Source organism: Asterias rubens (genome assembly GCF_902459465.1).
Source record: "Asterias rubens chromosome 8 unlocalized genomic scaffold, eAstRub1.3 super_scaffold_89, whole genome shotgun sequence".
In the NCBI taxonomy this organism is placed as follows: domain Eukaryota; kingdom Metazoa; phylum Echinodermata; class Asteroidea; order Forcipulatida; family Asteriidae; genus Asterias; species Asterias rubens.
This window is the reverse complement of record NW_022985693.1, coordinates 674,427-688,438: the sequence shown is the minus strand read 5'-3', so window position 1 is coordinate 688,438 and position 14,012 is coordinate 674,427. Positions and strand designations below refer to the sequence as shown.

General features: G+C 38.5%; 1 protein-coding gene across 1 annotated transcript in view; it reads right to left on the bottom strand.

Moving 5' to 3' along the window:
• The window catches only part of LOC117305588 (protocadherin Fat 4-like), a 40,753-nt gene that overhangs the window by 22,888 nt on the left and 3,853 nt on the right, over positions 1-14,012 (bottom strand). The window contains exons 2-4 of the mRNA XM_033790467.1: positions 6,760-7,314; positions 5,531-5,732; positions 2,322-3,416 (exon numbers count right to left, since the gene is read on the bottom strand). Coding sequence (XP_033646358.1) covers positions 2,322-3,416; positions 5,531-5,732; positions 6,760-7,314 — 1,852 coding nt within the window. The remainder of the gene's footprint in view (positions 1-2,321; positions 3,417-5,530; positions 5,733-6,759; positions 7,315-14,012) is intronic.

Sequence of the window (14,012 nt, the reverse complement as noted above, 5' to 3'; positions counted from 1 at the left end):
ATATGAAAAGTGATGGGATTAATTTAATTTAAAAACAAGTATGACTGGTATCCTGATCATTTTTGTTTGTATGAATTTTATTTTATTTTTGAGGAATATGAACAATTAAATAAGCAATCTTTTCTTCTTAAGCAGCTCTAAGAAAATGGGCCCTGAAGATCCACTGTTATCTATAATGAACTTACTAACCAACAACCTTATTCCCAATTAAATATGAACACAGAACCATTCACGGGGATGATCAACCAACAACCTCATTCCCAACTAAATATGAGCACAGCACAACTCAAGGGGATGAAACAACCAACAACCTCATTCCCAATTCAATATGAAGTCACTGTGTGAAGGGAGAACCACTCACAGGGATGCAACCAACAACCTCATTACCTCATTCCCAATTACATTTGTAATTATGAAGTGAGAACCACTTACGGGGATGAAACAACCAACAACCTCATTCCCAACTCAATATGAACTCAATGTGTGAAGTGAGAACCACTCACGGGGATGAAACAACCAACAACCTCATTCCCAATTCAATATGAAGTCACTGTGTGAAGTGAGAACCACTCACGGGGATGCAACCAACAACCTCATTCCCAATTAATTATGAAGTGAGAACCACTCACGGGGATGAAACAACCAACAACCTCATTCCCAATTCAATATGAACACAGAACAACTCACGGGATGAAACAACCAACAACCTCATTCCCAATTAAATATGAACACAGAACCACTCACGGGGATGAAACAACCACCAACCTTATTCCCAATTAAATATGAACACAGAACCACTCAGTCATGGGGATAAAACAGCCAACAACCTCATTCCCAATTAAATATGAACACAGAACCACTCACGGGGATGAAACAACCAACAACCTCATTCCCAATTAAATATGAATTCACCGTGTAAAGTGAGAGAAACAACCTTTGACCTCTGGACATTGAGGTGTATGAATTTTGACTTGACCTATTTATTAATCTGACCTCTATAAAGTCTAATCAAGTTATTCACAACAAGAAAAAGACTGACACCCAAACTAGACCAGAATTCTATTTTCCCAACTTCCTCTGTCATTTCTCTGTCAATATGCATTCATAGCAAGTTAGTAAAGAGTGAATTGATTGAATCAATTCTGTATCTGGATCTTGATCAATATTCTCAACGCTCTAATTAGAGCCAAACGAGAAGAGAAGATAGAGAAGAAATTTTAGCTTCAGATGAGGGTGGAAAACCCCAGAGAATCACTCCACCCAGGGAAATTCAGTTTCCTTCTTAATTAGACAGCGATTGCAATCTCATGTCTTGCTTTTTGGAAGTCCAATCATAACTGGAGAGGAAAGTTTTAAGTGATATCCAGGATACAAAGAATGATTACTAATAAGAATTCCGTTCAATCTGCCGAATATTTATCTCTTTCCATTTTCTCCAAAATAAAAGATTCATAGCTTTATTTTGACAGCAAAATGTTGTTACGAAAGACCTGTCACTTGTAACAAATTACCAAGCATTCATGCATGCCAAGTCATGTTGAGTACATTATCCATAAGCCTCCTCATATATCACTCTGTTTAGTGTACCGTTACACCTCCCCACCTAGTTAGTTTGAAAACATTTTATGGAAAGCTTATCCCTGAAGCATAACCAGAAAAGAGAATTTGGTCAGAGCGAGTATTGAGGTATTATCTTGAAGTTGATTGAACAAGTTAGAGTTTTCCTGACTACAAAGTGTCTATTCTGAAATCAGTCATCCACAAACGTGACCTACTTATTACAACGCTGCTCTATTTATCACACTATTTATAATCAAAAACTCTTTTCAAACCATTCACCAATTACAACTTTCACAATCCTTGTCAACCATTTTTACCAGCAGGGATTGTTTGTTTCACAAACCCTCTGTAGTTTGCATAAATTACTTTAGTATTTGATAATTCACAAGGTGCCGGCAAGCAATACAGACAAACATAAATAAGTGTTGTCTTTATTGTAACAGAAAATGCACAAATTCAGGTGTATTTCTATTGGCACTTGCCATGTGAAATAGAATGTTTTCTCTTCAACGTGTCAAAATAAAGATTTAACGAGAAGAACAAAGTATCTTAATTTTGGTTTTACCCATACACCGATGTGTATCACAAGCATATTACGTGGGTAGGATTTAAACCCACGACCTTTGCAATTCTAGATCAGTGTCTTACCAACTAGACTACCGAGGTTGCCCGGCAGCTAGAGGCAGTTCAAATCCTATATTTCAGAACAAAGTAGTAAAAAAAAACTGAAATAGTCGAGATTTATAAAAGAGAGTACAAACCTGCATCTTGAGCCATAATAGTCAGTGTATACATCTGCACTTCTTCTCTGTTTAACGATGCACCAACGTGAACTGCTCCAGTATCAGGTTCAATAGTAAAGAGACCATCATAGTCATTGCCTTGAATACGATACGTCAATTGGCCGTTAGAACCCCCATCCTCATCAGTTGCTGATACTTGAATGACCTCCGCTGCTGGTTGGTTATTTTCCATAATCTCAGCTTGATCATGAGAAGGAAAGACTGGTGCATTGTCATTGATATCCTCAACATTGATAGTCACAGTAACGGATGAGAACCTTGATCCATCACCATTGTCTTGAGCACGGAGAGTCAGGGAATAAGACGAGCGTCGTTCATGATCTAACAGGTTGGCAACAGACAGGATACCAGTGATTGGATTGATATCAAAGTCTGAGTCATAGTTACCACTGATGATTGAGAACCGCAACTCAGCGTTAATTCCTTCGTCCGCATCTGTCGCAAACACCTCAAGGAACTCCAAGCCAAGAGGAACATCTTCTGGTAGAGTTGAATGATAAGACGTAGGATCAAAGACGGGTCTGTTATCATTAACATCAGATACCTCAATCACAATATCCATAGATGTAGATTGGGGAGGTTGACCTTTATCGGTAGCTAGCACAGTAAGGGTGTATTCGGACTGCATCTCTCTATCTAACGCATTCCATAAGCGGATATTTCCATCCACTGGGTTGATTAAGAATACTTCACCAGGAACTGGAGATAAAGAAAACTCAATATAGCTGTTCTTTTCTACATCAGCATCCGTAGCCTGAACAAACATGACAATATCTCCTACCGTTGTATCTTCTCTTACTGAGACATAGTTCCCTGTAGTGAAGACTGGTGCATTGTCATTCATATCTAATACAATCACAGTTACATGAACTTGACTAGATTTCCTTAGTGTAGCGTCGATAGCTTGATCCGTTGCTGTGATCTTTAGATTGTAGAAGGATTGAGTTTCTCGGTCTAGCTTCCTGACTGTAGTAATGCTACCATTGGGATGGATTGCAAAACTAGATGAAGGATCACCAGATGAAATCATGAAGGCTATCTCAGCGTTGGGACCTGGAGGAAAAACATATCAATAAGTAATTAGTTAAAGCTTTAACTATCAATTGAAAAAAAGTAAGCAGAAAAAAAATCAGTAATCCAGCTCCCTACAGGTACAGGTTTCTTCCATTAGAAAAGCAACACAAAGTTAACATTGCCTTGACAAACATCAAACCACAAAGTCAATTGAGTAAATAAATGATGCTCAGAATGACAAGTTTGGCTTTTGGCAGGAAGTAATCTTTGAAGAATTGTTCAATCAACAAAACAACTTGCCCCCCAAAAAATCAATCAATTATAAAATATTGACAGGGGAACTATTGGTGCAAATTGAATTACTGTGATAATTATTTCAGCGTCTGCATGTTACATGTCATGGAGGGTGAGTAATTTCATCCATGGACAACCAAGCGATGTCAGTTGGATATCACGGTGGTAAAACTTTCCAAATGATTGGGATTTGGGGGCGACCTTCACAATAATTAGCAGTGTGGTGTGTCTTGCATAACTAAAGATTTCTCAAGATGTCTTGAGATTTTATTGTGTGTCTTGCATAACTAAAGATTTCTCAAGATGTCTAATCATGTAGTTATCATTTATGCCTGGAAGGATTTGTACATTGAAATCAATATTGATGAGGACAAGCTCCTCTAATTTTCAGCTGGAAATCTTCTTATAAACAAAATATTAAATTGTGATGAGTCAAAATTGCCGATCAGAATGCAGAGGTATTTTATCCACAAATGACAACCTGTATGGGATACACTGATTGATACACAATACCCCCTCAATATTACTCCAAGCCTTTAATTAGAGGAAGGAACATCCCAACAAATCTTTTTTGAGCTGTATAATATTTGTGCTTTTCATTTCAAGACTTCTGTACGTCGATACCAAGATCAGACTTGCACATTTTGTTCTGCTGTCTGTCTCTAGTCACCCTTAGCTCAAGGGGCATCAGGGGCAAAGGTCAAAATATATCTTGAAATCAGGATAAAAAAAGGTGCATTCTTAACAAATAACATGCATGAACATGAAGTAACCCAGTTATGATGGCTTCAAGACAGCAGTGCAATTAGTTATTAGATTTTGTTTGTGCGTTCAGGAGCTGATTTCACAAAGCGCTTAGAATCATCTAAAGATAAGTTAATTTGCTTAGCAATTAAAGAGTGACCTGCACTTTAAGACCGATCTAAGCTTTATGAAAAAATTGGCCCAAGGTTGGTCTGGACTGGAAGTCCAACTATTTACCGCAAAGGACAAATTATATTTGGCAATATTTAATACATCCATGGGACTCATACTGTCAACGGATTGTAAATCGAATGAATTATGAATTATACTGGGGGTTTTATGCATTATTGGACAAGCACAAGATTTGACTTAGGAAATTTGAAAGTATTATTTGAGTGAGTTAATTTTCAGAGTTTTGTCAATAACAACAATAACGCGTAATTGGCATAAATCAACACGTTAGATATAGGTCTGCTGTAACTCTCTAGTGTAACACAACCACTGTGACCTCTTGACCTCACAGGTCAAAGGTCAGGGTGGGAATCATTGCAAGTGACTCAGTCACATTGTGGTATCAGGATAAGGTTCAAATCAAGGTTAACTAGTAACATATTGCTGTAGAGGTGTGGATTACTATTCCATACATATTTCTGGGACTGGAATGATCTTTATGGCTGTTTATTCTGAAGGGAGACTCAAGAGAGTTAGAAACCAGCGGGTGATATTTCACTGTTTCTTGGACTCATTTTGAGGTTTCTATCATAACCATAAGATCAAAGTTGATACACACAAAATATTGATGTCCAGATTCTTTATTGTTAGCTTCAATACATTGGATGAGGTCCTAGTACTAGTAGTAGGGACTTGCTCTGCAATATTTGGGTTCCATAAGCTACAAATATAACCTGATGTACCTGCTGAATATAATAGATGGATAGCACATGACGACATTGACCACCGTCATTAATGAAACGCAGTGCGTACACTTTCCAATTGTTTATCATGAAATATCGGGGTCGATGACGCTATGTGCAATCCATCTATTACTAACATAAATATTAACAAAAACAGAAACGAAGGGTCTTTTTGCACTAAGAAGTGTTATTGTATTATACCTGAATCAGCATCCGTAGCTTGAACTGCAATGATTTCCGCTCCTATATCTACATCTTCAGTCACATCAACCAAGTAAGTTGTAGGATCAAAGACCGGTGGGTTATCATTGATGTCTAAGACATTGAAGTATACTGTGGCTGTAGATGAGCGTGGTATGGTTCCTCTGTCGTTAGCTTGGACAGTCAGGAAGTAAAGTTGCTTCTGTTGAGAGAGATAGCATATATATGAGATTTGAGGAATCAATATTTATATTTGGTTATCTACGCCAGGTATAGGCCTGTATGCTTTGTTTTTGAAAGGGCAAGGGCACCTAGGCATTTTCTCCTTGGTAAAGGGCACCCTACATGTATGAGGAATTTGTAAATTTCTACTGGAGCATTTCAAGGGCACCAAGGCAATGAACAGGGGGCATGGAGGTAAAGTATCAGGCCTGCAGGTAGAATGTCTTGCTTTATATTCTAATACCACTGAGTAGCTTTTCCAAATTCGGCAGAGACTTCTCAGTTCTGAAAAGAACTGTCCTGTTCCTGGACGGAAGGTAGAGATATGATAACTAATTAGGTATTGCAATGTGATAATGTAATATTCATTTCTTATTACAATGAGCGTAATTGAGGTGACACTTCGAAGCCAATACTCAGGAAGTTAACTCTCAGGTAATTCCGTTTTCTTAAACCCCGAATGCCACTCCATGTTTGTTTCACACTTTCATGATACAATTTTCCTTGGTACAAAATGAGCAATCGGTTATCTAGCTTAACCATATGAAGAACTGTCTCCTTATTTTGGGGCTGATAATCCCACACACTTAGCTTGTTGACCTTGATAAGTCGAGTTCAAGACCAGAAATATGGGTAATCAATTTACTCTGTAGGTGACAAAACTCTAGCTCATTACAAAGTGACAGACTTTATTTTAAAAAGCTCAATAATAAAGAATGATAAATCAATTGATAATTATACTAATTGCGAATGACATATCATGTTTAACGAAAGTACTTTCCCGAAATGGAGGAAAACGACTCCCGTGTGATTGAATTTCCTGTGTTGAACAGATAGTGTGAAAGGCGTTGTGAAGATGCACGCTAGTTCTTGTTATGTAGGTTATCTTGCTTATCTCTACTCCCACTCAAGGAGTGCTACTTCTCAGGGAGTTTGTCAAGGGAGAAACTTTACACAAGTTTTGCCTGGAATTCCCAGGGAATTTGTCTAATGTGGAAGGGGCATACCTGTTCATAATCCAAGCTTGTACTGAGGGAAAACTCTCCTGTTATTGAGTCTAATGTAAAGACATCTTCTCCTGGTGCTCCTTCAGTAAGAATGGAGTATACAACATCACCATTAGTTCCTGTATCAAGATCCACAGCCCAAACAGAATCTACTGCTGTCCCTACTACATGGTTCTCATTCACTGTGAAGGAATATGTCGTCTCTGTAAACTCTGGATCATTGTCATTAGCATCTTGTATATTCACATCTAGGGTAGTAACTGTAGACTGTCGACCATCGCTGGCACGGATTCCTAGTGAGTACATGGCGACGATCTCTCGGTCAAGCTGACCACTGGTTCGGATCAGTCCAGTATTAGGGTCGATAGTGAAGTGGCCATCGTTACCGCTTATAATACTGTATGAGATAGCAGCATTGGAACCAATATCAGCATCTTGAGCCAGAAGAGTAGTAATAGGTGAACTACTTGGAGCTTCTTCTGAGATGCTGGCATTGTAGACGTCTCGGGCAAAGACTGGTGGGCTATCATTCTCATCTAAGACAGTTATCATCACCTGTACAAATGATATCAAGATAATAATACATGAGTATACGTGACAATAACGGACTTCAATTCAAATCAAATTATTCCAAGCAAACATTTCAAGCAAACATTTCACATAAACAAAGTTTTATCATTATGTCAGTTATACCAAGTCAGTTATAGATTGAATTGCTTCTGACTGGCACCCCTGAACAAAAACGTTGACAAAAACAGGGCAATATGTAGATAGCTCAGTTGGTAGAGCAACGCCATATTAATTCAGATGTCGCATGTTCAAGTCCTGCTGTAGTAATTTTGTCTGTGTTCAACCCCCAAATAAACACTTTTATAAAAAGTTATCAGCAATCTGGGACAGTCAGACATCAGTCTAAATACATTCTTTATATAATCATAGAATAAGGATACTAGACCGTGGTATGGTAGTTGATGGACTTATTTGTGTGATCGTTTTATTCATTTGTTTACTATATAGGCAGATATCTAAACTCAACGGACTAAAAACTCTTCCTTTCTTAACATTTAATTTAAAGCAGTTCTGATAGGTTTTTCCTTGAGGACTGTGGACCATTCTAATACATTGGGGCCCCTTAGACCCATTAGCCACCCACTATCTTTTGTACAGCAATGATGATTACCAGTGTGAGAGCTAACACCTGCAAAAGCTTTGTAGTGTTTCATGTCAACCATACAACACTTGAACCAGTTGTGAAGGAAGGAAGGAAACCCATGACATTGCATGTACTTGTGAAGTAACCAACTGTCACAGTCAAAGATGTGTGAATCAAGTTCCTTTCTTCATTGTACAATGTTTATAATTAGAAGATAGTTAATGACTATGATGAGAAACATCTAACTACCATTATAAAGTGGGTTGAATGATGTATGGTACAGTTAAGTACTTAACCATCGCTAGCATGCCCCTCACTAAAGTACAGGAGATTACTCAAAGTTAATTAACCGCAGCGATTCTGTGCTTGTTTGTAAGAATGTCACTAAAGCATACAAGGAAACCATAAGAAACTCAACCTGAGATTACTAGCAATGGACTTGTTGATGGAAAGAACAAGACAAGAAAGAAGGTATTATCTTGAGGGACTAGAGCTGAGTAGAGGGACAGGTCATTGCAATGGAATTCTTAAGCCTCAGGAGCTCCGTGACCCTTTCTCCTCCTTCCCCGAGGCAGTAAAGACACCCCCATTAGACAACACTCCCTTCATGTCATTACACCCATCAGCCTAGAAGTACACACTCCACCAGGTGGTTCTTGTACAAGAGGTGTAACAATCCTACAAAGTCAGATGGAAATGCAGCAGGGCCAGCAGGTAACAATCCTACAAAGTCAGATGGAAATGCAGCAGGGCCAGCAGCTATTATCGATGATTCACTGGACTTGGCTTTTCTTTATTCTAGAGCTCGGAAACTAGACACCAAATGTGTCGTGTCAAGAATGTTCTTTTTAGGGTTCATGTTCTTTTGGGGTTCAGGTTTAGGTTTGAGGGAACAGAATGTGGTGCAGGACTGCTTTGTTGTTCTTCCAGGATATGACTCCATGCTGCATCTTCCTAGTACATTTAGAGGTTTGGAAGTAAGTAATCCTACATCCAGACGTATTCTGGAGTCATTATGCGGGTTTTTTGTTCAAACTGGCCATAATGAGTTATGCATGGAATGTACCACCAGTATCATGAACCCATGTCTAGCCATACAATATTCCATATCATATGAAAACACCACTCCCTTAATAGTTCTGTCACTCAATCATAGTATAGTACCCACAATGGTAACTATACCACAACATTGTGCTGACACTCAAATCTTTGTTTAAAATGGATGACACAGGCAATTAACAAAAGTCTCTTGCTACATGCTAGCCCCCATTGACACATCAAGGCTAACTGGCTTATTAGTAGCTCAGGTGTCGTTGTTAAACCACAGTTATATGTTTTGTTGGTAAAGCCTAAGCATAAGGAAGGCAAGGTGAAATTCCTTTTTATCTAAACCGCCACAAAAAACTTCTACTGTACATTTTCTTGACTTATTTTTTTTGTAACCACCCAGAATTGAATTATAAAAGAGTTAGGGACATGATTGAAATGTCCGTTCAAAGTGAGTGAAAAAGTCTTTGAATAAATAGTGAACTGTGGGAGGTAGTTACTTTAATAATGCCATCAGCTTCTATTGGAATGCACTGATCCCTATTTCGCACAATCTAATACCATTTTTAATAACATGGTTGGTTGATTTGGGTTCCACTTTTATGCTTTTGATTCAAAATAGAAATCCTTGCATCAATAACTTCATTCACAGAAATGTATCTAATCTGGAAATGTCACAACACTTCAGCTTTAGAATACACAACTGGTTGTGAATCTTAACCTGTATGCATCGAGGAGAAACAAGGATCAGGCATTTTACTTGAATGTTGTCATCTAATGATATCCGTAATTATAATAAATAGCCTTTTATAGGAATGCATAGTGGTTGTGTCATGACATAAGTTCATTTCTATGGCAACAAGAACCTATATTTGTGAAATATAATCCGGAGCAATCCTCTGCATGGATTGTCAGCAAGGTCTTCCTACCAATCAATTCTCTGCATGCATACCGTCCTATCATGGAGCAAGGACTCTTAAAACTACCAATCAGAAACTAACCCTGAGAGAATCAGGTCATTTCATGCTTGGGTTATATTTCATACATTGTCATTATTCAGGTACAATCTTTAGGCCCGGTCACACAGGCCCCGATAACGAGAACGAAGACGAGAACGATAAAAATGCACGCCCTCGATTGGTTGAATGAGCGTGGGCGTATTCTGCGTGGAGCACTCGTGAAAATCCAGATCATCTTATCAGTGTAAAACCAAACCATTGAGGCCAGAAATATAACAAGCGTAATCCAACACAGACAACTTCTTTCTAATCAGATATTTAAATTTGTGACAAAAACAGCACAAGAGTCATGCAAGAAATATTCCAACAATTTTAGCTGTAAGCATCTTAAGAGATCATCTTCAGGCATGGATTACACTTGTCACTAAATCCTGTGAGCTTAATCCTTAAATCCTTGCTACTTACAAAGCATTACCAGTTTGGACAAAGGGGTAACTCATAAGATTAAGATTAGACAAGGAATTTAGAAGAAGAAGAATGGGTTTAAGATACAGTGGAATGTAAGAAAGTGATCAGTTACTTGCTAATAAGTCATCTTAACTAACTTCCATTGCTAGAGGAAAAGTTTCATTGATTACTCTTGTTACTTTCGTCCAATCAGCTTTATTTTAAAACTACCTTCAAACATTATCCACAAAGAAGATTAAGGTTTTCTTGTCAGATTTGTTCTTTCTCATTTGTTCTCAATTTGGGTAAGATGTGTGGGATTTTACTGAAGCAGAATGGAGAAGGTAAAGGCATACTTAGAGGATTGCGTCGTCGGGAAGTACTTTTTGTCTTCTGGAGTTGAACATTTAGTGGTTTAAGGTTTAAGATAAATAGTGAATAAGGTGGCTTTATGGTGGTTTACAATACGGCACCCGCACTCTCTTTAGTAGATTAACAATCACTACAAAGGAGTTACAAGAGAGGTTTATAGGATAACATTGGTACCAGTCTCAGAAACAATCTTATCCAACAAAAGACTTGCAATCCAGTAACATCCAGAAATAAGCACAGCAGGAACAGCTCCAGTTGATGGAAGACAGTAATTTGTCAGTGCTGAGTGTAACTACAAACATTTGCTCCTGGGAACATAGTCTGATGATTTACATCCATCCTGGCAGACCAGATGGATTCCTACAATAGACCACCTACTATTGCATTCAATCTGCCCCCATTATGAGGACACATCTAGTCTACTCTCACATAAACCTTGCCCCTAGAAACATCATGAATTAACAAGGGGGGTTTCTGATTTTTGACTAGTCTTGGTGCAAGACTCTCCTGGTATTAATATTGAGAGCGGTCTATGGTGAGAGTGCGCCCTCTTGTGATAACGGTCTATGGAGAGATATAAAAAGCGGGAGAGTCTTGAACATCCATGCTTGAACCAAGAATAATTTCTGACTAGCTTTGCTTTGACTGCAAAGGGCTGGTTATGCCATTAGTGTTAAAGGACACATTTTGTACCCTCCAAATTCCAAAGTAGCCTTAATTATGGGTTCCTTGTGATTTCAACAATGACAAGAGAAATGATGTTTTGACTTGGCCATTGGCTAAGGGGCATTCTGAGTTGGCCAAGGGGTATCAACAAGTTGGAATGCCTGGTTGTAATGTCATGAAGTATTTGTAATGTCTAGGATTATCTAGATTTACTTAGTATGGCTCCATGTCCCAGATACATACAAACCAATCAGAACATGAACATATGGCAAACAGTTTGAGGATTTCTATGGAAAACAACCAATGACCCATTCATAAAAACAACTGTACATTGGAAACAGAGGCACTTCATCTGTTCAAAAGGGAATTCCACCCCATGAAGCGAACTCCGGACACCCACTGCTCTGCACTAAGCAATAGCCCCAATTTATCTTCAGAACTCCATCATGTGTATCATGGGGATTTTGATGAGAAACGTTTGATGAAACAAACATGGAGGATTTGAACGAACCAGGCGCCCAGTAGATGTGTGGTCCAGCTGGTCTAGTCACAGTCCTGTAGCTCACTAGGAACCAGTCTGACCAGCTGTTGCACAGCCTGCCCAATGCCTGCCCCCTGTGTATATCAGGCGTGATGGTATGATAATTGCTTTCATTAGCTTCCAACTGCACAAATTTTACTGTATAATGTGTTTGCAAACTTTCTCAAGGTTACTGCTAAAAACGTTCTACTTAATTTGTAGCTAGTTTGAGGAAAAAGTTATGTCCCCACAACATCCTGGCCTCGCATGTGAACTTCTGTTCAATCTATTGTGAAATAAGGAGAAAGGAAGGAAGTTCCAATGTAGGGATTGGTCTTCATTTTATATGTTGTGGAATATCCTCCAATGTAACAAACACATGTTAGTTTAAAGTAAATAACACGCAAGAAAAAGGAGTTGAAATCACACCACTTTGTTTCATTCCTCATATTATATAAGACCAAGAAAACAACCACGTCAAGTAGTGAAAACATTTATTTCCATGCGGGCAAGTTATGTAGAATAACACTTTATTGTAAACATGACAGTTTAGACTGGAGCAATATTCTTCTTATAAAAACAAGTCCACCCAAAACAAGTAGTGTGTTCAGGAGGCCATGCCTTCAGTCATAGACTTGAACTAGTCTGTGGTCAGAAGGTGAAACACCCTTAGATCACATGACCTAGCTTCATCTCCCTAGTCGATCAGGATCAGTTACTACCCATAGTGGATGTCGGCAACCCTTAGCAAACGCTTGGCAACTGTCACTTATTTAACTAGCACTATTTAGATTGTAAGGCACTTGTTTATTTTCATATGTTGCTAATGATTTGTAATATTTGGTGGGATAAGACAAAACAAGTCTGTGTTGCTGAGTGATAAGCACGAAGGAAAGGTAAGAGATGGTTTATGAATCTCAGAACTTAAAATGAATGAACATAATTCAAGTTTACACTTGAAGAAATCCTCGCAATTCTCATCAAGTGACCTAGAAGTCATACATTACAATATTTAGCAACCGGCTTAAAGTCGTTGTTCTTAAATGTTAAAGTGAAGTATTTTGATTCTCCACTTTATCTAGTGGCATACATAAAAGCGATGGAAGCGTTAGTGCCACTTTTACAACTCTCAGTCAATGACATGTCTTCATTGACCTCAGTGAGGGAGCTGTATTGGGCATCTATTATTCAAATTTGGCATTACAAAAGATCAAGGGTTTTATGCACATATATAAAAAAAATACCAAGAAGGAACAGATAAATTTCGGAACTTTGTAGCAATTTTGTCTACGTGATGTCGGTGGCAATCTTCTCTTTTATAATACAGTAAATGTTTTAAAGCAGGTTATTTGAGGGCATTTGCTTGTATTGGACAACCATCATGTGTTTTCCTCATCCAACAATATCCACTAGGCTTCCGGTTGACTCTTTTAGAAAAGAAAACAAATGGTCATGGTTCATAAAGCCCTCAACTAAACAAATTAACCCAGCATAGTGGCCATGGGAAACCAGTAACTGCCTCTCTTCTTTACTTAGGCAACTTTTGTCCTCTTTTCTCTCTCATTGAACTAAAAAGTAAACCCAATCACTTTTCTTTTTGATGCAGTCAGTCCCAAAACAAACGTCCTGGGAGCTATGGCCCCTTGATCTTTCTATCTTTCCCAGGAATGAAAGCAGGAGTGATCGACTCTTGAACCTTGGGGCAGAACTCTTCAACTCCATCAACTATAGACCAGGTTTGGACACACACTGGCAGCAGAATTAAGCCACACAAAAAACTAAAGAATGCACCATCTTTGCTTTGGTTTATGAAGAAAGATTGGATCATGACAAGTTGGGGTTTTTGTCTTCCTCTAGTGGCAAACAGGAACAGTAAGGGGTCTTGGCTCCTACTGGTCGCCATATCCTACAGGCTTTACAACCATAATGGTACATTCAACTTCACAATAGCAATACCAAATGTGGAGATTCAGTCAAAATGTTCAAAGAAAAGTCAACAGCATGGAAGGAACAGGTGACTGGAGGTTATTAAACTCTGCTTATTGCCTTCAGAATGTAACCCCAGGGTATGAACTCATGGGTCAACTTT